The following is a 27,735-nucleotide window of genomic DNA, read 5'->3' on the forward strand; positions in this document are numbered from 1 at the left end:
AGCCGGTTGGCGCCAGGCAACAGCCCCACCACGTCCGCCGCCCTGGACGCCGGCGGCCCACCGCAGGCAGCCCGGCCCTGCCCGCCCCGGCCCGCGCAGGTGAGCTGCGGGTGCTCCCACTGCTCTGCGTCCCCAGGCGCCCGCGCACCCTCTCTGGGCTCCGCCCCGGCTCAGGGATGGGGGTGGGGAGCAGAGGAGGTGGAGAGAGAGCCCCCTAGCGGTTCTCGCGGTCGGGGTACTGAGAGCCTGGGCCGCACGGCGCGGTATGTCCGGAGCGTCCTTGTGTAGGTGCTCTGGTTAGCCGAGGGTGGCGAGGAAGCAAGCAACCACCGTGTGTGTTTCTGTCCCCGAATAAACTTGGGTGGATTCTGACCTTCATAGCATCACCTCCACCCGCTGTCTGCCTGTCACGCACCCAGATCTCACCCGCCCCTTCCTCTCCCACTTTTCTTCATCAGTCAGAGCAAGGGCCCCGCTTAGGCTTTCAAGAGCCCTTGGGGCTGGCCTTGAGCCAGGCCCTACCCCTCTAGGCCCCTGGGACACTGATGACTCAGACACCCTGCGGAGGGGAGGTTCAGGGTTCGGCAGGCAACCAAGACAGGGAAAGAAATAGAGGACAGAAGGTCGTCAGAGTTGGGATGGGGGACACCCCAGGCAGAGGGGAACGCCAGAGGCGGCGCAGGGCCCAGACTGGACGGTCTGGGAAGTACGAACTGAGACCTGAAGGGTGAGGAGGGATCATCCACGCATGAGGGAGGGCTCTCCTGGCTGAGGGAACAGCTTGGGCAAGGGCTTGGCGGGAGGGCAGTGCTAGAGTGCTGGTCAGGGCCTAGGGTCATTTGGGCAGCTGGGAGGGTGCCCTTTAGGGGTGGTCTGCACCAGGGTCCCCTGATGCAGACCCAGACTCAACTTCCTGAACCTGTTAGTGGAGAAGGTTGAGGCTCTTTAGGTTTGGTGTCTGCCTGTGCTGGGCTGGACTCAAGCAGCCCCTAGGCCACAGACCTCTCAGAGCAGCTTTCCCCTCAGATCCTTTGCTTTGAGATGAAACATCTCACCCAGGGGCTCATTCAGTCAGTTAATAAAAATGTCGACTGAGCACTTAAGTGGGTGCTGTGTGGGGAGCAGGGCAGGAGGGCTGCAGTAGAACCAGGATGAGATGGGCAATGAGAGCCTGGACTGAGTGTGAGGAGCAGTGGCCAGAGGGTGGTGTGGCCAGTACTGTTGCAGGTTTGGGAATCTTCTCTGGGCCTGAGGGTATCCAGAGAAGGACATGCAGCCAGTGGCTGGGCCTTCAGAGCCCAGGGTGGAGGCATGGGAGGGTTAGGGCGACATTTGAAAGGATCAATTCTCAGGCTGTGAGCTCCTTGAGGGTAGAGTGGACCATGTCCCTCCAGCCAGGGCTGAGGCCACTGATGTGACCTGGGGCCCATCTCCCTGCTGCCCTCCTCCCAACAGCCCCACCAGCATGGGCACTCTTACCTACAGAGAAGATCTGGAAGATGGTGACAAGAACACAGGTGCACATCCTGGGCCTAGGGTGGGATGTGGATGGGAGGGAGATGGGAGGGGATGGGGAGACCACGCCCAGACCCCATGAGGGGCCTTGCCTAGGGCTCTCACTTAGTTACAAGTGGTCCCAAACCCTATTGCTGAATGGTGGACTCAGGATATGGAGGTGGAAAGCCCAGGAAGGTCTGGGATGCCCAGGCTGGGTTTGTGGTCTTGCAAAACAAATGGACATCAGTGAGTCTCTCAGGGCCTATTCTCTGCATCTGGGGCCCACAGCTGGGTGGGAGGTGGAGTCTTCAGACCTACTTACCGCAGTACAGGAGCCAGGCAGGTGCCTCGTTTGTTTATGAGCTCCACTTATTTGGCCACAAACTGGGTCCCCTTGGGCCCCATTAGCCTCCCCTGGGGTATTATTAGGTGTGTTTGTCCTGGGCCTCATGCTGCAATGATGCCTGGCTCTGCCCTGGCTGCAGCATTCACCTGGGAGGCAAAAGCCAACAACCGGGCCTACCACTCGCAGTTCAAGAAGAAGGTGTTTCTGTGCTGGGAGAAGGAGAAGTATAAGGTGGGCAGCCCCTCCGGTGCTCCACCCCCACCCCAAAGCTGCCAGGCTGAGCCCCATGCTTTTCCTTGCTTGCATTTGTTCCATATTGTCATTTGAATGGTGAGGACTGTAGCATCTGCCTTGCTCACCTCATCTCTGGTATGGGGGTGTTATGTGCGTCTCCTTTGCCCCATACCAGCGCACATTGAAGTAAGTGACTGCATGACCTGGAAAGTACATTGTGTCTATCAGGGCCCCACCCCAAATCCTCCTGGTCTCTCACCTTGGGGTCCCAGCTCCACCAATCTTTGCACTCAGAAGAGACTCAATGAATGCCAGCTCCAGTCCTTGCATCCAACAGATACTCAGTAAACGTTGGCCTGAGGCCTTGCATTTATTAGATAATTAATCATGGCTTCCAGACCTTGCATTCAGCAAGTGCTCAATGAACTTTGGCTCAGCAGATGTTTAGTCAGTGGGGGCCAAAGTGGGGCAGGGCCAACCTCAGGACCCCTTTGGCCTGGGCACTGCCCCCATGCCAGGTGGCTATCGGCTCTCATTGCAGACAAACGTCATCCACACGGCTAAGTACAACTTCTTCTCCTTCCTGCCGCTTAACTTGTACGAGCAGTTCCATCGCATTTCCAACCAGTACTTCCTCCTGATCATCATCCTGCAGGTGGGGTGTCCGAATGCTGCAACCATTCTGCTTCTTCTCCCTGCTCCCCTCCTGGTCCAGGCTTCCTCTGGAGCCATAACAGGAATGTTACCTCCTCCAGGAAGCCCTCCCAACCACCTGGTAGTGTTGCTCCATAGACCTGAGGCAACTTTATGTATTTGTCTGTGTGATGAATGCATCAGTGTCCCACTCCCCACACCCTGGGAGCTCCCTGAGGACCCTTATTTCTGGGTCCCCACTGCCTGGCACACAGGAGGTGCTCAATACATGTTGAATGATTAGATGGATCACTTGGCCAGAGGAGGGCAGCTTCTCTGTGCTCCACTGATACCTGCTGAGCAGAAAAGGAGAGTGGGAGGACACAGCCCCTCCTCAGCCTGCAAAGTCCCGGCCACACAACTCCCCCCAGCCTCTGTCCAATGAGGAGACCTCAGAGGGTGCAGAAGCAGGAGGGATCCAAGGCAGCGTCAGGGGATGGGCATCTGGCCAGGGTCCCACTCACTCTCAACATCCAGTCATTAAGCATGAGTCAGTGCCTGCTGTGTGAGGTCTGAGGCTGGGCCTTGGGCTGTGACAGTGGAGCTCAGACCTCAGGGATGACATGGAGGAGTAGTGAGGTGAGGACTTGGGGAGGGCTCCCTGGAGGAGGAAAGCTGGGCAAGGATGATGAGGAGTTCTGGGAGACAAGGCTAGGGGAGAAGCTCTGAGCAAAGGGAGGGACTCAGCGGTGGGAGCAGCAGGGAGTGGGAGGGCAGGGGAGGTGGGCAGGGGAGTACCCAGAAGGACAGGGAGGGAGGCAGCCCTGCTAGTGACTGGTGTGACTCACCCCTGTCCATGGCAGAGCATTCCTGAGATCTCCACACTGCCGTGGTTCACTCTCTTCGCCCCTCTGGTCTGCCTCATCATCATCCGTGCCACCCGAGATCTAGTGGACGACATTGTGAGTAGGGCCAGGGGAGTCCCCTTGGGTGTGAGCATGGGGCCAGGGTGGGAAAGGCAGAGTGGTCCCTCTGACCCACTCTTTCGTGGTTCAGGGTCGGCATAGGAGTGACAAAGCCATCAACAACAGGCCCTGCCAGATCCTGATGGGGAAGAGGTGAGACTGGTGGCCCTGGGGCAGAGGGTCCCTCACCTTCCACACCTTCTCCATCTCCTGGCTGAATCTGGTGGGGAATCCAGGTCTACATTTACTAGGTGCCTGCCACTGATTGTTAATCCTGGCAGAGCTTAGAGTCTGAAAAAGACTCAGGTACAGGACCCCGGAGGCCACTGGGCAGGAGTGTGGACCTCTGAGGAGGGAAGCGGGAAGTCAAGGAAGGCTTCCTGGGGAAAGCCCAGAACTGAGCTAGCTTTGTAGGCTGCCAAGTGGGGAGGGACTTGGGAGTAAAGGCCTGGGGTTGGGGAAGCCAAGTGCCCCTACACCCAGCTGCAGCCCCTTGCTACCCATTCCTTCTGGTCATGCTCAGTAGGGAAGAGGTAGAGGGAGGCCCTCCTCTCACACCTCCACTCCCTGCAGCTTCGTTTGGAAAAAATGGAAGGATCTGTGTGTGGGAGATATAGTCTGTCTCAGCAGGGATAGCATCGTGCCGGTGAGCTGGTATCACCTGCCCCAGAACTCCCCTCTGTGTGAGTGCCCTCCTACCCCTGGGGTTGGCTGCCCAGCCTCTCCTGCTTATAGTCCATCCCTTTCCCACAATACTCCTCCCTACCTAGGCTGACTTGCTCTTGCTGGCCAGCACAGAGCCCAGCAGTTTGTGCTATTTGGAGACAGCAGACATCGACGGGTAAGGAGCCTCAGCACTGCTGGGGGCCTGGGGGGGGCTTTGGTACACAGCCCAGAGGAGCCCCCTTTTACCAGTTGCCTCAGAGGCAGCTGTCTAACCCCTTCCCTCTCAGATACTTTGGGTCATTCATCCAGCCAGCAGAGATGATGAGAATCAACCAGAGTAAGGGACCCACCTTCCATGCACCAGGATTTCTGCAGGGCCTTACTGTTTGCCTGAGAGTGGGAAGGCCAAGGCCCCATCCTTAGCCCATTGGCAAATGTGCTCGGTGTCAAGGCTGTCTCCCTCTCTGGGCCTCAGCCTTCTGGTTGGCAGCTGACACATAGTAGGTGCTCAATGAAAATATTTGCATGACTCTGGAAGGGGGCTAGGAGCTCTTTGGTCTGGGGAGACACCTATCCCCTCCCCTCTCACCTTTCTTTTCACCTTCTTTCCTTCCCTGTCTCCAGGGAGACCAACTTGAAGTTCAGACAGGCCCTGATGGTCACCCACTACAAGTTGACCAATACAAGGAAGATGGCGTCTTTCCAAGGTGAGAAGCACTGATGGAGGAGTAGCTGTTCATGTACCCCATCTGGGCTTCTATGTCATATTCCTTGAATTAGTGCAAAAAGCTGGTAAAGTCTGGGATATTTTGTTGTTGTTATTTTTGTTACAAAACATGATATAGCACTTTATTTTACTGTGCTGCATTTAACAGTAACACAAATACCTTTGATCATTTAATCATTTCATCAAAAAGGCAGTCTGGGTGCACTGGCATAGTCTAGCAATTCATGTGGTGGGACAGGCTGGCAAAAACCAGGCACCATCTCTACTCCACCCTTTGGCAGTTTCTTATTTTCCTCCTGGACATGTTTTTCACACATTGTGTATACAGTTACTATTTGCTGCAGCCAGCAAATAGTGATACAATTTTGTTTTTTTTTCCTGTCTTATGGCACAGGCAAGTTAACAGTTCTTTTTCCTTGTCTTGTTGCAAAAGCAGGCTACTCTAATTGATTTAAAAGCAGAATCTTGGGCGGAGCCTGTGGCTCAAGGGGGTAGGGTGCCAGCCCCATGTGCTGGAGGTGGCAGGTTCAAACCCAGCTGCAGCCAAAAACTGCAAAAAAAAAAAAAAAAGCTGTCAAATAAAAATATCTTTAAAAAAATAATAAAAATAAAAGCAGACTCTTTGGGGGGCAGAGGGGACTGATGCCCAAACACAGTTTTTTTCCTTACTGCCCATGATGTCTAGGAAAAGGCTTAGCTTCAATGGAGAGCAAGCATACCTATCCTCTCTTCTAACTGTCCTGATAGTCCTAGAACTTGGCCAGTGGTTCTCCCCTCCTTCCTGCCATGTGACCCCATGAGGACATGAGGAGACAGGATCAGAGAGAGAGGCACTTCCTACTGGATCATGAAGACCCCAGGGTGTTTGGCAAGGAGGCTTTCTGTGAACCCTGACCTGGTCCAGCTGCTTCAGCATTCCTGCAGGGCATAACCCCATTTTTTAGAGAAGGAGACCAAGGGTCATAGCAGTGACAAGCAGCATGGGCTTGCCCTGCATTTCCTCTGCACTCCATCCATTCTAGCTTAGATGTCTCTGATTCCTACATTCAGGACTAAGTCAGATTCCAAATTCCTAAGGCAAGCAGATGAAGATCGTTCAAGAACCATGTGGTCCCTCCTTCTAGGGTCCCAGCTCATACCCCACTGTAATACTGACCCTCAGTGAATACTGCCCTCGGCTGGTCTTTGTAACCTGAGCCTGGTTCCTCAAATAGAAGTGAGGCTGACAATTCCTTGTTGCAAGGTGTCGAGGAACAGGTGACCATGGATAATAGCAGCAAGCTGCCAGACAAGCCCATGCCCCATGTGGGTGTCCTTTCTGTCTTTCCTACTTCACACATTTATTGAGTACCTACCATGTACTAGATGCTGGGCTGCACCCTTCAGTCACAGTGCAGCCAAGACAAGGCTGGCCTCTGCTCTCATGAAGCTCACAGACATTAATGACCAATCCACCAATAGAGATCTTGCCACATCCTAGCACCAGAACCACAAGGAATGGGGTTGGGGGGATCATCTGGCTGGAGGATAAGGGAAGTGTGAGTCAGGGTAGAAGGAACAGGGCCCCACTTCAGGTTTCTGGGGCTGGAGGGTGACAGGAATGTTCCTGTGGGCACTGATTGGGGAGGGTTGGCAGGGAACTCAGCCATGCCACTGGTGCACTGGCCACCTTGCTGCCCACAGGCAGGGTGATGTGTGAGGAGCCCAACAGCAGAATGCACCACTTTGTGGGGTGCCTGGAATGGGGTGAAAATACCTACCCCCTGGACATTGGCAACCTCCTTCTCCGTGGCTCCAAGATCCGCAACACTGACACATGTTACGGAATGGTCATCTATGCTGGTATGGTGTCTCTAGGGCCCCTGGAATGGGAGCTGATCAGGGTGGGGTGGGGGGATGAGAAGCCGCAGACACAGGCCAGGCTGCTGCAGATCTGCCTGGTAATATGGGTTTCCTGGCTTGATGTCTCTGGGTCCTTGGTTCTGAGACTGTTAAAATGGACATTTTAGGCCAGGTGGGTGGATTGCCTGTGCTCGCAGGTTCCATACCGGCGAGCAAGTGCGAGACACCCGCCCCATCTCTAAAAAATAGCTGGGTGTTGTGGTGGGCATCTATAGTCCCAGCTACTTGGGAGGCTGAGGCAAGAGAATTGCTTAAACCCAAGAGTCTGAGGTTGCTGCAAGCTATGATACCACAGCACTCTACCAAGGGCGACAAAGTGAAACTCTGCCTCAAAAAAAAAAGGACATGTTGAGCCAGCACCTTTGTTCTGGCTGGAACAAAATGGAGTGCTTATGTGTAGATGGAAGGATGGGTGGGTGGGTAAGTAGATGGATGGATGGGTGGATAGATGGGTGGATGACTGGGTGGGTGCGTGGAGGAGTGGATGGATGGATGTGTAAGTGGATGGATGGGATATTGGGTGAATGGATGAGTGGGTAGGTGGATGGATCAAAGGTGGTTGAGTGGGTGGGTAGATGGGTGAATGGAAGATGGATGGAAGATGGGTGGATGGATAGATGGGTGGATAAATGAATGGATGGAAGGCAGATGGATAGATTGGTAGGTGGATGGATGAGTTAGGGAGTGGATGGATGGATGAGTGGATGGTGGATGGATGGATGGATAGGAGGATAGACAGGTGGATGAGTGGGTGGATGTGTGGACAGATGGTTGCAAATTCCATAGGTTTTGACACAAAGATTATGAAGAACTGTGGCAAGATCCATTTGAAGAGAACCAAGCTAGACCGCCTGATGAACAGGCTGGTGATCTTGGTGAGTTGCCAATGAGTGCCCTTCCTTGGGTGCCACAGAGGAGGTGCAAGGAAGGACCCCACTCAACATACAGAAACTCTGGCTGTCATGATCTAGACCTCAGTTTCCCTCTTCTGTTAAACTTGCAACATAGGATCCTATGAACAGGTGTTTGGACCAGAGAATCTTTTTTTTTTTTTTGAGATGGAGCCTCAAGCTATTGTCCTGGGTAGAGTGCCATGTTGTCACAGTTCATAGCAGCCTCAAACTCCTGGGCTTAAGCGATTCTTTTGCCTCAGCCTCCCAAGTAGCTGGGACTACAGGTGCCCACCACAATACCCAGCTATTTTTTGGTTGTAGTTGTCATTGTTTGGCAGGCCTGGGATTCGAACCTGCCAGCTCTGGTGTATGTGGCTGGTGCCTTAGCCGCTTGAGCTACAGGCGCCACCCAGAATCTTTTGTTAAAATAACAACTACAAAAAATTTTTTTGAGATATGGTCTCTCTTTGTTGCCAAGTTTGGAGTGTAGTGGTGTGATCATAGCTCACTGCAGTTTTGCACTTGACTCCTAGGCTCAAATGATTCTCCTACCTTAGTCTCCTGAGTAGCTGGACTACAGGTGTATGCCACCATGCCTGGCTAATTTTTTTAAGATTTTTTTTTTTTGTACACACAAGATCCTGCTATGTTGCCCAGGATGGTCCTAAAGTCCTGGCCTCAAGTAATCCTCCTACCTGGTTCTCCAAAAGTGCTGGGATTGCAGGTATAAGCCACCTGGCCTGTATTATGTAATATAAAATAAATTTTGGTGGCTTGGTACCCATAGCTCAGTGGTTAGGGCACCGGCCACATACATTGGGGCTGGTGGGTTCGAACCTGGCCCTGGCCTGCTGAACAACAATGACAACTATGACAACAACAAAAAATCATAGCCAGGCCTTGTGGTGGGTGCCCGTAGTCCCAGCTACTTGGGAGGCTGAGGCAAGAGAATCACTTAAGCCCAAAAGTTTGAGGTTGCTGTGAGCGTGATGCCATGGCACTCTACTAAGGGCAACGTAGTGAGACTGTCACAAAATAAAATAAAAAATAAAATAAAATAAATTCTGGTCCTGATATTTTTCAAGCCTATAGGAAATAAGGTGCTTACCTACTCTCTACTGAAATGTTTAACAATCATTAACTATTAACTTTTGACCAATCAGCTGTATCTTTTAAGAAGTTACTATAGGGCGGCGCCTGTGGCTCAGCGGGTAGGGCGCCGGTCCCATATGCCGGAGGTGGCGGGTTCAAACCCAGCCCCGGCCAAATTAAAAAAAAAAAAAAAAAAAAAAGAAGTTACTATAATAAAAAAGAATCAACCACAGGCTGGGTACTATGGCTCACACCTGTAATCCTAGTACTTTGGGAGGCCGAGTTGGGAGGATTGCTTGAAGCCAAGAGTTTGAGACCAGCCTAGGAAAAAGCAAGACTCCATCTCTCCAAAGAATTAAAAATTAACCTGGAATGGTGTTGCATGTCTGAAGTCCCAGCTACTTGAAGGCTGAGGCAAGAGGATTGCTTGAGCCCGAGTTGGAGCTACAGTGGGCTATGATTATGCCACTGCAGCATAGCCTAGGTGACAGAGTGAGATCTGTCTTCAAAGGAAAAAAAAAAGAAATCAGCTATAAAACCTTGGCAAAAACTCTATAAGTTCCCCTGCCCTTGGGTTGTCTGCTTTCTCCTCATCTCCCCTGATGCAGAGTTGGGGGCCCTGCCCATCTCTGAGCATGTCCTACTGGGTGTCTCTGTGGCATCTCAGTGCCCCCAGGCTCTCCACACCCTCGCCCCTCCCATCACCTGGCAGATCTTCCTGTTCCTGGTGGTCATCGCTATGGCCTTGGCTGTGAGCTTCGGTTTCTCCTTCAAAGAATTCAGAGATAGGCACTACTACGTGTGGACACCACAAAGGGGCAGCGTGGTCCTCGAGTCCTTCTTCATCTTCTGGGGCTTCCTTATCCTGCTCAGTGTCATGGTACCGATGGCCATGTTCATCCTGTGAGTCCCTGGCAGCCTCTCCTGCAGGCATGCCCATTCCTCAGGTGGGTCAAGGGGAGGCCTATGATCAGCAGGCAGAGCCGGGGTGTGACCCCAAGTGCATTTGCAGAGCTGAATTTATCTACCTGGGAAACAGCATCTTCATTAACTGGGACAAGCAGATGTACTATGAGCCACAGGATATCCCTGCTAAGGCCCGCAGTACCAGCCTCAACGATGAGTTGGGCCAGGTGCAGTACATCTTCTCCGACAAGACAGGCACGCTCACACAGAATGTCATGACCTTCAAGAAGTGCTGCATAAGTGGCTGCATCTATGGTAGAGCCCCACCCTGCCTCCAACCCTGCCCCACCATCAGGGTCCCCTTCTTCACCAGGTTCACCCAGGGGTCTGGGAGCGCCCTGATGCCTGAGCTGGGAGCTGGTACTCAGGGGACCCTCATTCTGTTTAAGTGGGGGCTGGGTGTCCAAGGGCAGGGAATATGGGACCCCCATCCCCAAGATGGTCCTGGAAAGCTAGGACCTGAAACAGGGTCTTTCCTCAGGTCCAGACGCAGAGGAAAGGACCCTTAAGGTAAGCGCTGCCTCCCTGCAGTGCCAGAAGACAGGAGGGATGGTCAGTGAGCCACTCATAGCTACCTGTGCCCCCACCACCCCCAGGAGAACCCCTACTTTTGGAACAAATTTGCTGATGGGAAGTTGCTTTTCCACAACAAGAAACTGCTGTACATCGTACGAGCCAGAAAAGACAAGGTGGTGCAAGAGTTCTGGCGCGTGCTTGCCATCTGCCACACTGTGATGGTGCAGGAGAAAGACAGTGAGCGCTGTGGCTACCCCCACCTCTCCTCCTTCTCAGGGGTCCCTGGGCTCAGAGCTTTTCCACTGGGCTTAGAGGACACTCAGGCCTTTGTCCCAGGCCCCACCTTGAGGGTGTCCAGGCCAGAAGCCAAACCAAGGGATTGCTTAGTATTGGGATTGGAGGAAGCATGTGTCATCATCAAGGCTAAAGGATTTCCAGAGATGTTCTTAAGCTTGAGGAATCTGCTGTTGAGTGGGGAGGTCATCTAGACTGGGACCTAAGTGCCCACCTCCCTCTATTTTGCTTAGAGATTGTGCAGGTCCTAGAGACCACTGTCCCTTAAACATTTGTAAGCACCTGCCAGTTTCTTTCCCTGCACTGTGGAGTGGAGGTGGGCCCCATCATGAGACCCCAAAAGGGCCCACGTGTGGCCAGACCTCTGCAAATGTATGCCTCCTATACCCCAATGGTCCCCTCCCCCACTAGACCAGCTGTTGTACCAGGCGGCTTCCCCAGATGAGGAGGCACTGGTCACGGCGGCCCGGAACTTCGGCTACGTGTTCATGTCGCGTACCCAGGACACCATCACGCTGATGGAGCTGGGGGAGGAGCAGGTCTACCAGGTTCTGGCCATGATGGACTTCAACAGCATACGCAAGCGGATGTCAGTGCTGGGTGAGCCCTGGCTGCCCATAGCCTAACTCTCAAGGTAAGGGTAGACAGAGGGGAGTGTGTGTGGACAGCTGTATCTTTCCTCCTATAGTCCGAAAACCGGAGGGCACCATCTGCCTCTACACCAAGGGTGCTGACACTGTCATCTTGGATCGCTTGCACAAGAGAGATGTATCCGAGCTTGCCACAGAGGAGGCCTTGGCTGTGAGTCCCTTGGCAGTGAGGAACATATATGGACAGGGACAGGGCAGGGCTGTGGAGGGAGGAGAGTGTACAGAGAAATGGCTACAGGCACCTGGGGGAAGCCATGTACAGTTGGGTAGGTTGTACATTGCACAAAGCATCTTCTCCACCCCCCAACACAAACATACCCCGTTTCCCCAAAAATAAGACATCCTCCGAAAATAAGACCTACTTACAGGAAAGATAAGATGTCCCCTGAAAATAAGACCTAGCGTATCTTTGGGAGCACACCTTAAAATAAGACACTGTCTTATTTTCGGGGAAACAGGGGAAGAGGGCTAAACTCCAAAGTATACCTGCCCAGAGAGGGTGTCTTTTTCTTTTTCTTTTTTTTTTTGAGAGGGTGTCTTTTTCTAATTCACACAAGGACACCCTGTGGTTACGCTTTGGCCCTAGACTGGGTTTCAGGATACATTCAGTCCTCTCTATTCTAAACCTTTTCTCTCTGTGGATGAAGCCCAAACTCTTTAGATCAATCTTCAAGGCTGTCTATCTCCTGCTGACCTCTCTAACTTGCCTCTCCTTGTCCCCCAGGGGACTTTCCAGTCCAATGTCTGCCTTGCAATTTCCCCCATGCTCAAGTGATACATTGGAGCCTTTGCACATGCTCTTCCCTGTGTTTGGAATGCCTGTCCAGAGCTTTGTCATTCAGAACCTTTTGGTTCTCAAGGCTCGCCCACAAGGTACCCACTTTCAGGGGGCCTCTCCTACCCTGTCCCCCTAACCTAGGTCTGTCCCACCCCCATCTTTCTTACTCTGGCCCAGCCCTGACTCTACAGGGCCAGAGGGAACAGGGGCCCATGGGCAGGGTAGGGAAAGAATGCCTTGTGGCCCTTCACTTAAGACCTCCGTGAATTCCCTGCCCTACCATGGTGTGGGGGCAGCCAGGCATCCAGTCTTTGACCCAGAACCAGAAGTGCAGTCAGAATAATGATCTAGCCCAGGAGCTCAGCAAGATGGCTTGGATCAATCACCCCAAGGATTAGATGGGTAAACTAAGTCACGAGAAGAGTAAAGGCCTTTCAGGAGCTCCCAATGCTCAGGATACCCTCTATGGCATCCAAGCCCAACCTCTTGGACCCACCCCCCCATCAAGAATAAAAGTAAGAGCTACTCGGGAGGCTGAGGCAAGAGAATCGCTTAAGCCCAGGAGTTGGAGGTTGCTGTGAGCTGTGTGAGGCCACGGCACTCTACCGAGGGCCATAAAGTGAGACTCTGTCTCTACAAAAAAAAAAAAAAAAGAATAAAAGTAAGACCTCCTTGGGGCAGAAACTTTGGGATGGGAGGGGGAAGAAAGGAACCTCATAAGTACTTTCCTTGGAGACCACCAAGCTCTCAGGTGTGGCTTACCCACCCTTGGGGTAAGCCCCAAAGGATCCTTCCTATTCCCTTCCCCACGGAGGCCTCAACCCCAGCCCAGCCCTTGAAAAATAAGGTAGGTGGCCAGCATTGTGGGTCACATCTCTATTCCCAGCACTCTGGGAGGCCAAGGCAGGAGGCTTGCTTGAGATGGCCTGGGGAACATAGTGAAATGTCGACTCCACAAAAATTTAAAAAAAAGTATATGGGCAGAGCAGCACCTGTGGCTCAAGGAGTAGGGCGCCAGCCCCATACGCCGGAGGTGGCAGGTTCAAAAACCCGACCCTGGCCAAAAACTGCAAAAAAAAAAAAAAGTATATGGGCATGGTGGCTCACACCTGTAGTCTCAGTTACTTGGGAGGCTGAGGTAAAAGGAATACTTGAGCCTAGGAATCCAAAGCTGTAGTGAACTATGATTGTACCACTGCACTCAACCCTGGGTGACACAGGTAAAGAGTGAAGTGCAGAGATTCTACTAAGCAAGGGTTAGAGGGAGGGGCCTGGGGCTGGGGGAGCCCTGACTGGGGTCCAGTTGGGTGGGCTGCCCAGAGAATCATGGGGGAATAGTTAGAGTTTACCATGCAAATCGTAGTGAGAGTGTTTCTGGCAGGAGAAAGGCCTATGCAAAAGTCTGGAAGCAAAAGCGAGCTGAGCATGTCCAGGTGTGGAGTTGGGGTCCCATGCTGGTTTTCTGAGCCCCTCTGGCTGCTGTGGGGAGGTGGGAGGATGACAGGCAGCCTGTTGGTCGGGGAGGGGGAATAGCTGAGCATGGGAGGGTAGAAGAGACAGGTGGCAACAGGTCCTGCCTGGCCGGTCCCCAGGCCTTTGCGAAAGAGACCCTCCGGACGCTGTGCCTGGCCTACAAGGAGGTGGACAAGGACATCTATGAGGAGTGGCAGCGCCGGCACAAGGATGCCAGCATCTTGCTGCAGGACCGGGCACAGGCCCTGCAAGAGCTATATGAGGAGATGGAGCAGGACCTCCAGGTGGGCAGATATGCTGGGGAGGGGGGTGGAATAGCAGTTGGGACCTGGGATTTCCCAGCCCTGCCAGGGAGCCAGGTCCCTGCTCCGTCTCTCCCCGGCCCTCCCCCACTGCCACTCACCCCCCACCAGCTGCTGGGAGCCACAGCCATCGAGGACAAACTGCAGGACGGCATCCCTGATACCATCAAGTGTCTCAAGAAGGGGAACATCAAAATATGGGTGCTCACAGGGGACAAGCAAGGTGGGTCCCAGAGTGGCTCTCAGCAGCCGCTGAGTCACCAGTCAAGCTGCACTCCCCCAGTTCAGATCATATAACTTGTCCAAAGTCCAGCTGTCAGCTGGTCTCATTTGTTTGAGTTAAACATTCATTGCCTTCCATGCTGTCCTGGGGAAAAGGAGAAACAGGAGTGATTAAAAACATTGCAATGCTCAGGGTACTTCCTGGGGGCCAGGGGCCATGCAGAGTACCTGGTGAGAGCTTCACCCTTATAGCAACCCTGCAAAGTGGACCCCTTATTACCCTGGTGTGACAAATGGGCTCAATAGGACTCAGAGGCTTGGGGCACCTGCCTGACGTGGTCTAGTCACTTAAGGGCAAAGCTGGGATGGGAACTTCAGGTCCTGTGCCTTTGGAGCCCTAATTCTCTTCTGCCATGGAATGCAAGGCCCCATTTAAATAGCTACAACTGTTTAAATTGCATACGAACTTTATGACCACCCTGTATTAACAATGCCATTTTTCTGACTATATAAGAGCAAATGTCCAGGCTGAATTATATTCACTATTTTTCCCTTCTGATTTTAAAAGAAAATTAAGTTATTTCCATAAGCCCTAGGCATGATACACCCAACGATCCCGGCCTCTCTGACTCACATTCCTCAGCAGCCAGTGGAGAGGGAGCAGCTCTTGCTTAGAACTGCAGCCTAAATCTGAGGGCTGGCTCTTAATGGACAGCCCAGTTTACATACCCTTCTCTGAACCAATCACTATAGCCCAAGGGTGGAGCATGCTGCTGGGATTGGTAGGGCCAAGTAGGCACTGAGCCTAGTTTGTTTGCAGAGACGGCAGTGAACATCAGCTTTGCCTGCCAGCTGCTGACAGAGAACATGCTCATCCTGGAGGAGAAGGAGATACTGTAAGAGATGGGGGGATGGGGGGCCAGCAAGTGGGAGGGACAAGGATCTGGGGGCACCTGGGGATTGGAAGAACACCCTCTGCCACAACTTGGCTGGCTTCTGATGGGCCTCTCTGCCTCTACTCAGAGGTCACTTGATAGAGGGGGAACCTGAAGCACCTTGGGGGAGGGAAGGGGGCAGGGTAGAAAGCAGGCCGCACCCTCTAGCCTTGCTGACCCTTGCGAGCACCCCCAGCCGGATCCTGGAGGACTACTCAGAGTGCAACAATAACCTGTTGACCAAGAACAGCTTTCTGAAGTCCCTGCCACAAATGAATGTGGCCATGGTCATCAATGGGGACTTCTTGGTTAGTTTCAGCTCAGGTTAGAGGAGGGGCTGGAAGAATTGGGTGACTAGAGGTGGGGTGGGGCCCAAAGGGCCCTGGGTTGGGAGGAGGACTGTTGGGAAAATGATAATGTGGAGAGACTGGACTCAGAGGGGCTAGAGTGGGTGACAGACATGGGCAAGCCTGACCTGGGGAAGAGACAGGAGGCCAGCCTGAGGGGGTTGGTGATGGAGATGGTGCTGTCAGAATGACACAGCCCTATTCCCTGCTGGCTAGGACCAGGTGCTGCTGTCTTTGCGCAAAGAGCCCCGTGCACTGATCAAGAACAAGAATACAGATGAGTCTCGACAAGAGCCTGGTGAAGGCATAAGGGATGTCCTACGGGCCAGGCAGATATCCATGCTGTGGAGGACTTTCGGAACCCAGTTGACTCAATCCAAGTCCAACAAATCAAAAACCCAAGAGAGCCCCGAGGTGTGGCGTGAGCGGGCCTTCGTGGACCTGGCCTCAAGATGCCAGGCTGTCATCTGCTGTCGGGTGACGCCCAAGCAAAAGGCCTTGATTGTGGCGCTGGTCAAGAAATACCAGCAAGCAGTGACCCTGGCCATCGGGGATGGTGCCAATGACGTCAACATGATCAAGAGTGGGTGGCAGGTGGTGTGGGTGGTGGGTGGCAGGGCTGGGGGAGGCCGGGGTAGCTTCCCGGGGTGGCTAGGGGCTGAGTGGCCACATGTGTCTTGAAGCTGCAGACATCGGCGTGGGACTGGCAGGTCAGGAGGGCATGCAGGCAGTGCACAACAGTGACTATGTGCTGGCCCAGTTCTGCTTCCTGCAGCGGCTGTTGCTGGTGCATGGACGTTGGTCTTACATGCGGGTCTGCAAATTCCTGCGCTACTTCTTCTACAAGACGCTGGCCAGCATGATGGTTCAGATCTGGTTCTCCTTCTACAATGGCTTCAGTGCCCAGGTGAGCTTTCCCAGCCACCGCTGCCCCACTGGGGAGAGCAGTCCTGTGGGGATGCAGTGTTCCTCCTGTAGCTGCCAGGAGTATCACGTATACTCAGAACTCAGGGGTCCTCACTAGGCAGGGCTTGCTCCATGTCACACAGCACTGCAGCCTTTGAGGAGGCCACGTTCGTAGAAGTATAAAGCCCAGATAAAAGGAGGTAATGGTACCTGCCCAGCTATTGGTGCAGCATTTTCAGGGATATTTGGCCAATGAGAGCTTTGAAATAAGGATGAGTGCTTCAAACAAAGCTCCTCAGGGAGACAGTCAAGACAACAGAACTTGAACCCCAGAGAAAGTAACATTGTGGGAACTGGTTGCCAATAGGTCCCTGACTTCAAGACTCTCCATGTTATCATGATAAAACCTCAATGTGTTCTCTGGTGCCTTAGAAGAGTTATAGGGCAGTGATTTTCTCTTCAGTAAGGAAACTGTCTTGAATTAGGTGTCTTTGAGAGGGGATGAGCTCCCTATCACTAATACGCATGCTTAAGTGAGAGAAAGTTTCACTGAAGCACCCATAAGAAATACCTATTATTTTCTGTTTTACTTTTTTTTTTTTTTGCAGTTTTTGGCTGGGGCTGGGTTTGAACCGCCACCTCCAGCATATGGGACCGGTGCCCTACTCCTTTGAGCCACAGGCGCCACCTTCTGTTTTACTTTTTAATTTCTAGGTATTTTTCTCCTTTAGATGCTTTTGTAAATGGAATAGTGTTCTGAATTTCTTTTTGGATTGTTTATCGCCAGTGTACAAAAACACAGTTGAGACTAGGCATGGTGACACATGCCTGTAATCCTAGCACTCTGGGAGGGCAAAGTGGGTGGATTGCTTGAGTGCAGGAGTTTAAAACCAGCCTGAGCAAGAGCAAGACCCTGTCTCTATTAAAAACAAAAAAATTATCTGGGCATTGTGGTGGGTGCCTGTAGTCCCAGCTACTTGGTGGGCTGAGGTAAGAGGATGGTTTGAGCCCAAGAGTTTGAGCTACAATGATGCCATGGCATGCTACCCAGAGTGACAGAGTAAGTTTCTATCTAAAACAAAAAGAAACACAGCTGATTTTTTCATGTGTTGATCTTGTACCTTGTGACTTGGCTGAATTCATTTTTGGCTCTATTATCTTTCTTGTGGATTTTTTGGGATTTCCTACATACAGGATCATATTATCTGAAAATAGAGGTTGTTTCACTTTTTCTTTTCCAGTTTGGATGCCCTTTATTTCTTGTTCTTGCCTTATTGCAGTGGCTAGTACTTCCAGTATTTGAATAGCAAACAGCAAAAGGGGGCTTCCTCATCTTGTTCCCAAAATTAAAGCAGAAAGCTTTCAATTTTTCTCTACTTATTAATTAGAATTCTTTTCTTTTTTTTTTTGAGACAGAGTCTCACTATGTTACCCTTCGTAGAATGCCATGGTATCACAGCTCAGAGCAGCCTTAAACTCTTTATTTTTTTATTGTTTATTATTTAGTTATTTAGTTATTTTTTTAGAGACAGAGTCTCATTTTATTGCTCTCAGTAGAGTGCTGTGATGTCACAGCTCACAGCAACCTCCAACTCCTGGGCTTAGGCCATTCTCTTGCCTCAACCTCCCGAGTAGCTGGGACTACAGGCACACGGCCACAACTCCTGGCTATTTTTTGTTGCAGTTGTCATTGTTGTTTAGCTGACCCGGGCTGGGTTTAAACCCACCAGCCTGGGTGTATGTGGCTGGCACTGTAACCATTGTGCTATGGGCACCAAGCCAATTAGAAATCTTCTGCAGGAAGAACTGTTCCTTCTCCCCTCCATTCATTTATTTAATTATTCATTCATATCACTATGGGCTTGTGGATATTGTATTTTCTGTATTTCAAGTTATCTCAGCTTTGTCTTCTTGACATTTACCTGCTATTCTCTGAGTATGGCCTTACCTTCTTGTGCCACACGACATTCCAGGCTCATTTTCCACTTACCTTGTCCCAGCCCTGGCATCAGCCATTTGCTTTAAGGAGCCCTGGTTCTCTTCACTGGAGTGGTGTAATTAGACCCCAAGTCTGAGTGCCTGATGTGCTCATTGCTATAGGGATGCTGTTACCTTTTCTATAGGCAGATCTAGGAAATATACACATATTAACCCATGTGTAGACACACATATATTTCTATTCCTACAGTCATGTATCACTTTGCAATGGGGATACATTCTAACAAATGCACTGGGAAACCTGCAACTTAGGCATTTCATTGTTATGCAAACATCAAAGAATGGACTTGCACAAACCTGGATGGTGTAGCCTATTACTATTGCTCCTAGACTACAAACATGTACAGCACATCACTGTGCTGAGTACAGCAATTATAGCACAATGGAAATTATTTGTGCATCTAAACATAGAAAATGTTTCCTTGGCAGGTGGTTAGAAAAAATAAATAAATAAAATAAACATAGAAAATGTTCAGTAAATTAAAAAAAAAAGGAAAATTAAAAAAAGAAAGAAAATGTGCAGTAAAAATACAATATTCTAATCTTACGAGGCCACTGTCATATTTCTGTGATTTGTTTTGATTGAAATGTCATTATGTGGCTCAGCAGCTAGGGTGCCAGCCACATACACCGGGGCTGGCAGGTTCGAACTCAGCCCAGGCCTGCCAAACAACAATGACAACAACAACAGAAACAAAATAGCTGGGCGTTGTGGCGGGCGCCTGTAGTCCCAGCTACTTGGGAGGCTGAGGGAAGAGAATTGCTTAAGCCCAAGAGCTTGAGCTTGCTGTGAGCTGTGACGCCACAGAGCTCTACTGAGGGCAACATAGTGAGACTGTCTCAAAAAAAAAAAAAAAGAAATAAATGTCATTATGTGCATGATTATATTTCTATGTACCCAATCTATCATCTATATGTCTATATGTATATCTCTGTATCTAATCTATCTTTTTTTTTTTTAGAAACAGGTTCTTGTTTTGTCACCCAGGCTGGAGCTCAGTGACATCACATAGCACACTGCAGCCTCAGACTCATAGGCTCAAGCCATCCTCCCACCTCAGCTTCCAAAGTGCTGGGATTACAGTGCTGTGTCAGCACACCCAGCCTGTCTATATAATCTATTATTTATCATATATCTATCTGTGTGTATATTAAAAACCATGTGTTTGCACCAATGCCTCTGATTCCAATCCCACCGCCCAGGGCTGAGTTTAGCCTTCTCCATATACTTATTTGTAGCTGTTTTCTCCACGAGTGGGAGATGTGATCTTTGTTATCGACAATATCTTTACTTATTTGCTCAATCCTGGAATAAACATATACTGATTTTGGCATTGAAGTACATATTTTTTTTTTTTTTTTTTTTTTTGTAGAGACAGAGTCTCACTGTACCGCCCTCAGGTAGAGTGCCGTGGCGTCACATGGCTCACAGCAACCTCTTAACTCTTGGGCTTACGCGATTCTCCTGCCTCAGCCTCCCGAGCAGCTGGGACTACTGAAGTACATATTTTTATTACTTCTTTTTCTTTTATTTTGTTTTGAGATGGAGTCTCACTCTTTTGCCCCAGGCTAGAGCACCGTGGCTTTAGCCTAGCTCACAGCAACCTCAAACTCCTGATCTCAAGTGATCTTCCTACCTTGGCCTCCCAGAGTGCTGGGATTACAGGTGTAACCAATGCACCTGGCCAGAAGTAATTGTCTTTTTTTTTTCCTTTGAGCTAGAGTTTCACTATGTTGCCCTCAGGGGTGTGATGTGGCATCAAAGCTCACAGCAACCTCAAACTCTCGGGCTTAAATTATTCTCTTTGCCTCAGCCTCCCAGGTAACCAGGACTACAGGTGCCCACCACAATGCCTGGCTATTTTTGGTTGTAGTTGTCATGGCTGTTTAGCAGGCCAGGTCTGGGCTTGAACCCACCAGCCTTGGTGTATGTGGCTGGTGCCCTACTCACTGACCTATAGGCACCAAAACCAGAAGTAATTTTCTTTAAAAACTGGGCTGAATCTGTGCACTGGGAGAGGAGTTGAAGTAGTCAGCCTTGGGTTTCTTCCAACTGTATTCTAAATAATGAAATAGGGCCAACTGTCATAACCAGAGGTTTGAGACCAGCCTGAGCAAGAGTGAGACACCTTTTCCATAAAAAACAGAAAAATTAGCTGGATGTGGTGGCTTGCACCTGTAGTCCTAGCTACTTGGGCTACTTGGTAGGCTGAGGCAGGAGGATCACGTGAACCCAGGAGATGGAGGCTGGGGGCTGGGTTTGAACCCGCCACCTCTAGCATATGAGGGCTGGTGCCCCACTCCTTTGAGTCACAGGCACTGTCCTTTTTTTTGGCCAGGGCCGGGTTTGAACCTGCCACCCCCAGTATATGAGCTGGCACCCTACTCCTTGAGCCACAGGTGCCACCCTGAAGCACATTCTTTATAGCTGTTTTTCCTTCTGTAGCTCTTTCTTGAAGTCACCCAATTAAAACAAAAACTCAGAGGTGCCATTTGAAAAGAATTAGACCATGCTTTTTTCTCTCTGCCTTTTATCTTCCAGCCTTTGTCAAGCATCACTTAACCCAAGCCCAGTCTTAGCCCCAGCTGTGATTGTAAGGTGACTGTCTAACTCACCTGAGATCTTCCTCCGGTGCCTGGCCAGTATAGTGGGGCTCCCTGGGCATCTGCAGGCTGACTCTGTTCCCCTCCTTCTCCCCGATTCAGCCCCTGTATGAAGGCTGGTTCCTGGCCCTGTTCAACCTCCTGTATACCACCCTCCCAGTTCTCTACATCGGGCTCTTCGAGCAGGTGAGCAGGTGGAGGCCCAGCCTCCTTCTTCCAGGTTGGCCCTCCCATTTGTGCCCCAGCCAGCCTCTCCTCCCCCAGAGCCAAAGGCAGGGCTTTGTGGGGGGGGGCGCGGGACGACAGTTCACACCTCTCCCCACCCACTACCATGTACCTGCTTCCACCAGAACTCAGCCTGATCTTGGGGTCAGCAGAAGGAGGCCTCTTGCCAAGTAAGCCCCAGTGCCTCTGTCTATCCAGCTGGGCACTGGGGAGACAGCATCAGATAAGCAGTCCTGGGCCAGATGTGGTGACTCAAGTTTGTAACCTCAGCACTTTGAGAGGCCCAGGTGGGAGGATCACATGAGGCCAAGACTTTGAGACCAGCCTGGGCAACATAGTGAGATCCCATCTCTAGAAAAAATAAAAAATATTAGTTGGGAATGGTGACTTGAGCCTGTAGTCTCAGCTACTCAGGAGGCTGATGTGGGAGGAACAGTTGAGCCCAGGAATTAGAGGCTGGAGTGAGCTATGATGACACCACTGCACTCCTGCCTGGGTAACAGACCGAAACCCTGTCTCTACTCCCCTTCCCCAGGAAAAGAAGAAATTGTCCTGCTAAGTTTGCTCCCCCTCCCAGCCCCGAGAGGCCCCAGCTAAGTGGTCTGGAGTGTGAAGGGGTTGGGGTCCCGTTGAATGTCCCAAAAGATGGAAATATTCCACACCTACACAGTCCAGTATAGAAGCCACCAGCCACACGTGGCCAGTAAGGAGACCTGTGACAAAGGAACCAGCTTTTTATGTCATTTCATGTTATCTAGAATTCTAAATGGTGGTGAGAGTTCAAATAGCACACCTGCCACCCTTTCAGCCATTCCCACGCATACGGTTGAGTGGTGCCCACCAGTCTCCAGAACTCTTCAAGTTTATTTTTATTTTAATTGACATGAACTCTGAGGACTCTCAGAGTCCATAACTCTATAGGGCCCCCACCTCCACCCTATGCCAAGATCCTGCTATCCCTCCATACCCACCCCAGGATGTGAGTGACCAGAGGAGCCTGGAGATGCCTGAGCTATACATGGCAGGGCAGAAGGACGAGCTCTTCAATTATTGGGTCTTCTTCCAAGCCATCGCCCACGGCACAGTCACCTCCCTAGTCAACTTCTTCATGACCCTGTGGATCAGCCAGGACACTGCAGGGCCTGCCAGCTTCAGTGACCACCAGTCCTTCTCGGTGGTTGTGGCCCTGTCAGGGCTGCTGTCCATCACCATGGAGGTGGGCAGGGTCCTTGCCAATTGAGGTCCCCCCCAGGGCTCCTGGCTTTGGAGGTCTCAGTGGATACCCTTCCTGAACCCCAAAGGCTTGGTGTCCTAGCCTCACTCACTCCTGGCCTCAGGATCCCCAGTCCTACAGCTGAGACCCTCCCTCTTGGTCCAGGTCATCCTAATCATCAGGTACTGGACTTTGCTGTGCGTGTTGTCCATCCTCCTCAGCTTCAGCTTCTACGGCCTCATGACTTGCATTACCCAGAGCAACTGGCTCTACAGGATCTCCCCGAAGACATTCCCATTTCTGTGTGAGCTAACAGTGTCAGGGTGGGGATGAGGAGGTCCTGACATGGGTGTCCCTGCACTGAGGACAGGCAGCTGTGCAGGTTGCATGTTGATCACAAAAGTCAGTGGCTGCACAAAAGAACCCCCGGGGCAAGGGTTCCTTTTTTGAAACCAGCACAAAGGTGTCCTGTGGTCTGGGGGTATCTGCTGGGGGCCTGAAGGGAAGGCGAGGCTCTGCTGTGACCCTGCTCCATCCCCAGCTGTTGACAGAAATGTGCTGTCCTGCCCTTCCATCCTGCTTGTCATCCTGTTGAATGTGTCCCTGAACACCTTGCCCATCCTGGCCTTTCGAATCATTTACCAAGCTCTCAAGAAGCCCCGCCCTAAGGTGAGGTTTGCCTGGGGTCCCCCCACTCTGTACATTCCCAGGATCCCATAGTGGGGAAGCCAGTGCTGGGAGTAGAGACTCCAAGGTGCTTCAGCCTCTGCTGGCCCGTGGAGGCACTGGGCTGGGGAGGAAGACGGGCACAAAGCCCCAGGCACACCCAGTGCCCTGGGGGTGGGGCGAGATGCCTCAAGGAAAGTAGCAGGGATCACTCAGAAGGCTAACATCATCAGATTTCTACCAGGAATGATCTAAGGCTTAGGGTTGAGGTTACAGAAACAACCTTGAAATGGTTTAGTCAAAAGGGGGTACTAAGAAATAACTGAAGAGTTCATTGAGGGACAATTTGGATAAATGTGGTACATCCAAACACTGGAATATCACTCAGTCATGAAAAGGAAGGGAGCTCTAGGATGCAACATGGATGGACCTCAATGACATCATGCTAGGTAAGAGAAGACAGACACAAAATGACAGATATTTTATGATTCTACTTTTAGGAAGTCCCTAGAGGAGTCAAAATCATAGCAAAGGAGAATAGAATAGTGGATGCCAGGTGCTGGGGAGGGGGTGGAGAATTAGTATTTCATGGGGACAGAGTTTCAGTTTTTTGTTTTCTTTTTGAGACAGAGTCTCATTATGTCACCCTCGGTAGAGCTGTGTCATCACAGCTCACAACAACCTCAAAGTCTTGGGCTTAAGAGATTTTCTGGCCTCAGCCTCCCTAGTAGCTGGGACTACAGGCACCCGCCATAATGCTCAGCTATTTTATTGTTGTTGTCATTGTTGTTTAGCAGGCCTGGGCCGGGTTTGAACCCGCCAGCCCCAATGTGTGTGGCCGGTGCCCTAAACACTGAGCTATGGGTGCTGAGCCACAGCTTCAGTTTTGGAGGAGAGAAAGTTCTGGAGATGGAGGGTAGTGATGGTTACACAACAGTGTGAATGTGCTTAATGCCACCAAGCTGTAGTGTGTACTGAACAATGATTGATTGATTTTGAGACAGAGTCTCACTATGTCGCCCTTGGTAGAGTGCCGTGGTGTCACAGCTCACAGCAACCTCAAATTGTTGGGCTTAAGTGATTCTCTTGCCTCAGCCTCCCAAGTAGCTGGGACTACAGGCGCCCTCCATAATGCCCAGCTATTTTTTGTTGTTGTTGTAGTTGTCATTGTTTGGCAGGCCCGGGCCAGCTTCGAACCAGCCAGCCTTGGTATATGTGGCTGGTGCCCTAACCACTGAGCTAGGAGCACTGAGCCATGAAAAATGGTTTAGATGGTCAATTTTATGTTAATGTATATTTTACTACAATAAAAAGGGGGAATTTACCAGCTCATATAAATCAAACATGGAAAAACAAGTTGCAGCTGGGATAGGTCCCAGGCTTGACTGGAGTGGAGGACCAGAACATGCCATACACCTGCCACCAGTTCCTGCCACCTTCTACCACACAGGCTAGACACATGGCTATCCCAGATTCACCTTTCCTGGGTTTATGACCAGAAGGCACCCAAGGCAGCTAATGGCTGGTGCAGAATTAGGTCTCCGAGAAGAATTTTGAGTGCCTGGTTCAGAGTTAGTTCTCAGGGAAAGACTTTGATTGGCTGGTCCAGAGATAGCTCTCAGAGCAGGACATAATTAGCGGGTCTAAAGTTAAATCCCAGAGCAAGACTGATTAGCTGATCCAGAGAGGACTCTAGCTCACCTTGGGTAGGAAAGAAGTTGGCTCTGAATTGGCCCCCACTGGTGGGCAGGTAATATAAAACCAATCACCAAAGTATGGGAGCTTGGTGACCATACTCTCCCCCTCCTGCTTCACTTTTCAGGAGGAGGAAGAGAAGGAGGAGGAGGCCCCAACTGAGGAGATTACCACTGTGGAGCCCATACCTCATTTACAGCGAATGACAAGAAGCCGGCGTTCCAGCTATGCCTTCTCCCACCGTGAGGGCTATGCAGACCTCATCACTCAGGGCACAATTCTTCGGAGGCCACCAGAGGTCAGCAGTGAGGTGATACCTGATTCTCCAGTGCCATCTGTTCAAGAGCTGCCCTTGAATGCATCCTGGCATTTCAGGAGGGTATCATTCTTAGGGAAGCTGAAGCACCATCACCAGGGGAAGTTGTCCTCTGAGGACATGCATCAATCTTCCACAGTGAACTCATCCTTCTCTGTGGACAGGCAATCCCCTCTTTCTTCAGAAAACCAACTTTCTTCTACCAAAAGGTTGCCCAGTAGCATAAACAAACCATCTGGGTCTTTCCAGAACTTTCAGGTGGCACAGGAGAGCCTCTCCCTCCCCAAGCAGAATCCATCTCTTTTTGAGAATCTGCCATCAACCAAAGAGAGGACACCTTCTTTTCAGAAGAAGCCACCATTGCCCAGAGAAAACCAGCTGGGCCCTCCTGAGTGCCAGCCACACCCTTTGCCTTCAGGCCAGCCAGCTTTGGACAGCCAACAAGAATCCTCAGAGGAGATGTTATCATCTGGGAGGACTTCATTCTGGAAGAGCCAGCCATATGTCTCACAAGAGAAGCCACACGCCCCTAAGGAAGGGATAGTGTCACTTCCCAGCAAGACCCACACATCAGTGGTGAAGATTCTACCAAATACAGAAGAATCGTCTGTGGAAGAGCAGCCCATGGAGGTGGAGCCCTTTCCCACAGAGAGGCAGCCATCACCCATGGAGTGGCTGCCGGTGCCTATCGAGCAGCAGTTGTCACCTGATTTGGTGGAGGAGCTATCCCTGCCCCCAGAGGAGCAGTCATTGCCCTATAATTCTCAAGCAGCCAACAGGAGGCCTTCCTCCAATGACAAGGGCACCACATCTTTTTCTTTGTCTAATAAACCAGGGTCCATCTGACCCGGGGCTTCTTTAGGCTCACTCTTCCTACACTTCTTTTTGTGATGCCACATGGAATAGTCTTTCCAGGTTTTAAAAGTTAGAACACTGACCTCTAGTGGCTCAATAGGGTATTTGCAGGGAAAGGTTTTTTTCTTCACCCTGAGGTAGATAATGTGGGTAAACTTCATTGTTCTCAACAGGGAGAAAGGTATAAACAGATTCTGTTTGACAGTCCTGGCTCCTGCCACTGCCTGCCATCAGGCCTCTTTCTAAACAGTTTATAAACTCCAATTCTGGTGTCATCTAGCCTCTTCTTCCACCAGGCTACCCTGGTCTCTTCCCTTCAAAACTTACTTTCACTTCAGACTCCAGAAAGCAGTGGGCAATAATGTCTTAGAAGTAGGTCCTGAGAAGGTCTGCATCTTGGGACTTGGTTGACTCAAAGACACTAAGTTTTTTTTGGTTGTTGTTGCAGTTTGGCCGGGGCTGGGTTTGAACCCGCCACCCTCGGCATATGGGGCCGGCACCCTACTCACTGAGCCACAGGCGCCGCCCAACACCAAACTTTTTTATCTGATTCTTAACTGTTCCTTGTGAAAGGTAAAACAGTGTGTGTGGGTGGAGGCTCAAGGCAGGCCAGTGGCCAAGGAAGAGGGTAGGGTTCAGAGCTGAGAGAGGCAAGTGGGATGGAGGCAGAGTCCTTCTTCCCTCCCTCACAAGTCTTGTGGTGGGCCCCATTCCTCCTCCTCCTATACCCATCCCCAGTCGGCCAACACACATGCCCAGGTGAGTGACTAGAAAAAAATTTATTGAAGAAAAAGAAAACAAACCCAGCACAGCAATGGTTAACAATGACTTGTTTTTTGAAAGCCTGTCCCCTGAGGGTGAGAGCAAAGAGGTCATTCTTCTTCCCCTCAAGCACTAGGGGACAGAGGACTTTGGATAAACCCTAATTTCCAGTCTCTTGAAAACACCCAGGGCCACCTGGCCTCCCAGGCACCCCCCCCCAGCAGGCTGAGATAATCCCACCAAAAACAGCCTTTATGGGGAAGAGCATCTGACAGGACCACAAGGAGATGTCCCAGGAGGCTGATGGCATTGGTTTGGTTCAGATTTGTTGGCAGAGAACGTGAAATGGCCCAAGTTCCAGCTGGTGCAGGGGCCTAGGTGCACCCTTCACCCTGTCTTCATTTCAGGTCTCTTGAGCCCCCAGCCCTAGGCAGACTAAGGCCTTCTGTCTCACAGGGTATAAAGCACCTCCTTTGGCTACCCCCACCTCCTCAGGGGCTGTTCTAGAATGTGAGCCCTCCTATGTCTCCCCCACAGGCTCATCCCTGCAGCCCTTGACCTCCTGGGAAGCTAACACAAGGAACCCTAAGACAACTTGTCCTCTTCCTTTTCCACATCCAGGGACTGTTGGGAGGTGGCTTGAAGACTGGGCCTCATGGCCAAAGCAGAGTCATGGGCAGAGAGACATTGTCCCAGAGTCCACTTTCCTGATTTGGTGGTGGTGGCGGGGACTTTATCCTCTAGGATCCCAAAGTGAGCTGGGAGGGAGGGTCTCTACAGGTGTACACCCCCCAACCTCCCAGGCCAGACAGAAAGATGAACACATACCCAGCCCTGGACCCAGGAGGCTGAGGGTGTCTGGGTGGGGGTGATAGGGCTTCAGGAAGTTGGGGCACACCCCAGCCTCTACCCTGGGCAATAAGTCTTGAATTATCTGATTGTCTCCCTCCTCCGATCAAGACACTTGGAGATTCATGCTGAAGTGAAACCAACCAGATGACAGAGTGGGGGTGGTGCAGGATGGTGATGACACTCCAGTGGACCCAAGAACAATAAA

At 51.2% G+C, this 27,735-nt stretch overlaps 1 protein-coding gene across 1 annotated transcript; it reads left to right on the top strand.

The window, feature by feature from the left end:
* ATP8B3 (ATPase phospholipid transporting 8B3) lies at positions 1-25,907 on the top strand. The gene is made up of 28 exons (XM_053608794.1): positions 1-99; positions 1,456-1,517; positions 1,983-2,074; positions 2,619-2,732; positions 3,574-3,672; positions 3,767-3,828; positions 4,249-4,321; positions 4,446-4,516; positions 4,966-5,048; positions 6,752-6,910; positions 7,757-7,845; positions 9,668-9,858; positions 9,968-10,176; positions 10,403-10,431; positions 10,518-10,674; positions 11,143-11,331; positions 11,420-11,532; positions 13,752-13,916; positions 14,046-14,157; positions 14,977-15,052; positions 15,288-15,399; positions 15,655-16,021; positions 16,122-16,345; positions 21,049-21,132; positions 22,148-22,387; positions 22,550-22,688; positions 22,926-23,053; positions 24,879-25,907. Exons 2-28 carry the CDS (start codon positions 1,466-1,468, stop codon positions 25,905-25,907), a joined length of 4,458 nt encoding a protein of 1,485 aa, XP_053464769.1. The 5' UTR covers positions 1-99; positions 1,456-1,465.
* The last annotated feature ends 1,828 nt before the right edge of the window (positions 25,908-27,735 follow it).

The sequence above is a fragment of the Nycticebus coucang genome, chromosome 2 (assembly GCF_027406575.1).
Source record: "Nycticebus coucang isolate mNycCou1 chromosome 2, mNycCou1.pri, whole genome shotgun sequence".
NCBI lineage: Eukaryota > Metazoa > Chordata > Mammalia > Primates > Lorisidae > Nycticebus > Nycticebus coucang.

Coding starts and splice junctions, on each gene's coding strand:
- ATP8B3 (XM_053608794.1), top strand. CDS start 1,466: ATGGGCACTCTTACCTACAGAGAAGATCTGGAAGATGGTGACAAGAAC. Junction 16,022..16,121: donor TGACGTCAACATGATCAAGA/GTGGGTGGCAGG, acceptor TGTGTCTTGAAG/CTGCAGACATCGGCGTGGGA. Junction 22,388..22,549: donor TGCTGTCCATCACCATGGAG/GTGGGCAGGGTC, acceptor CTCTTGGTCCAG/GTCATCCTAATCATCAGGTA.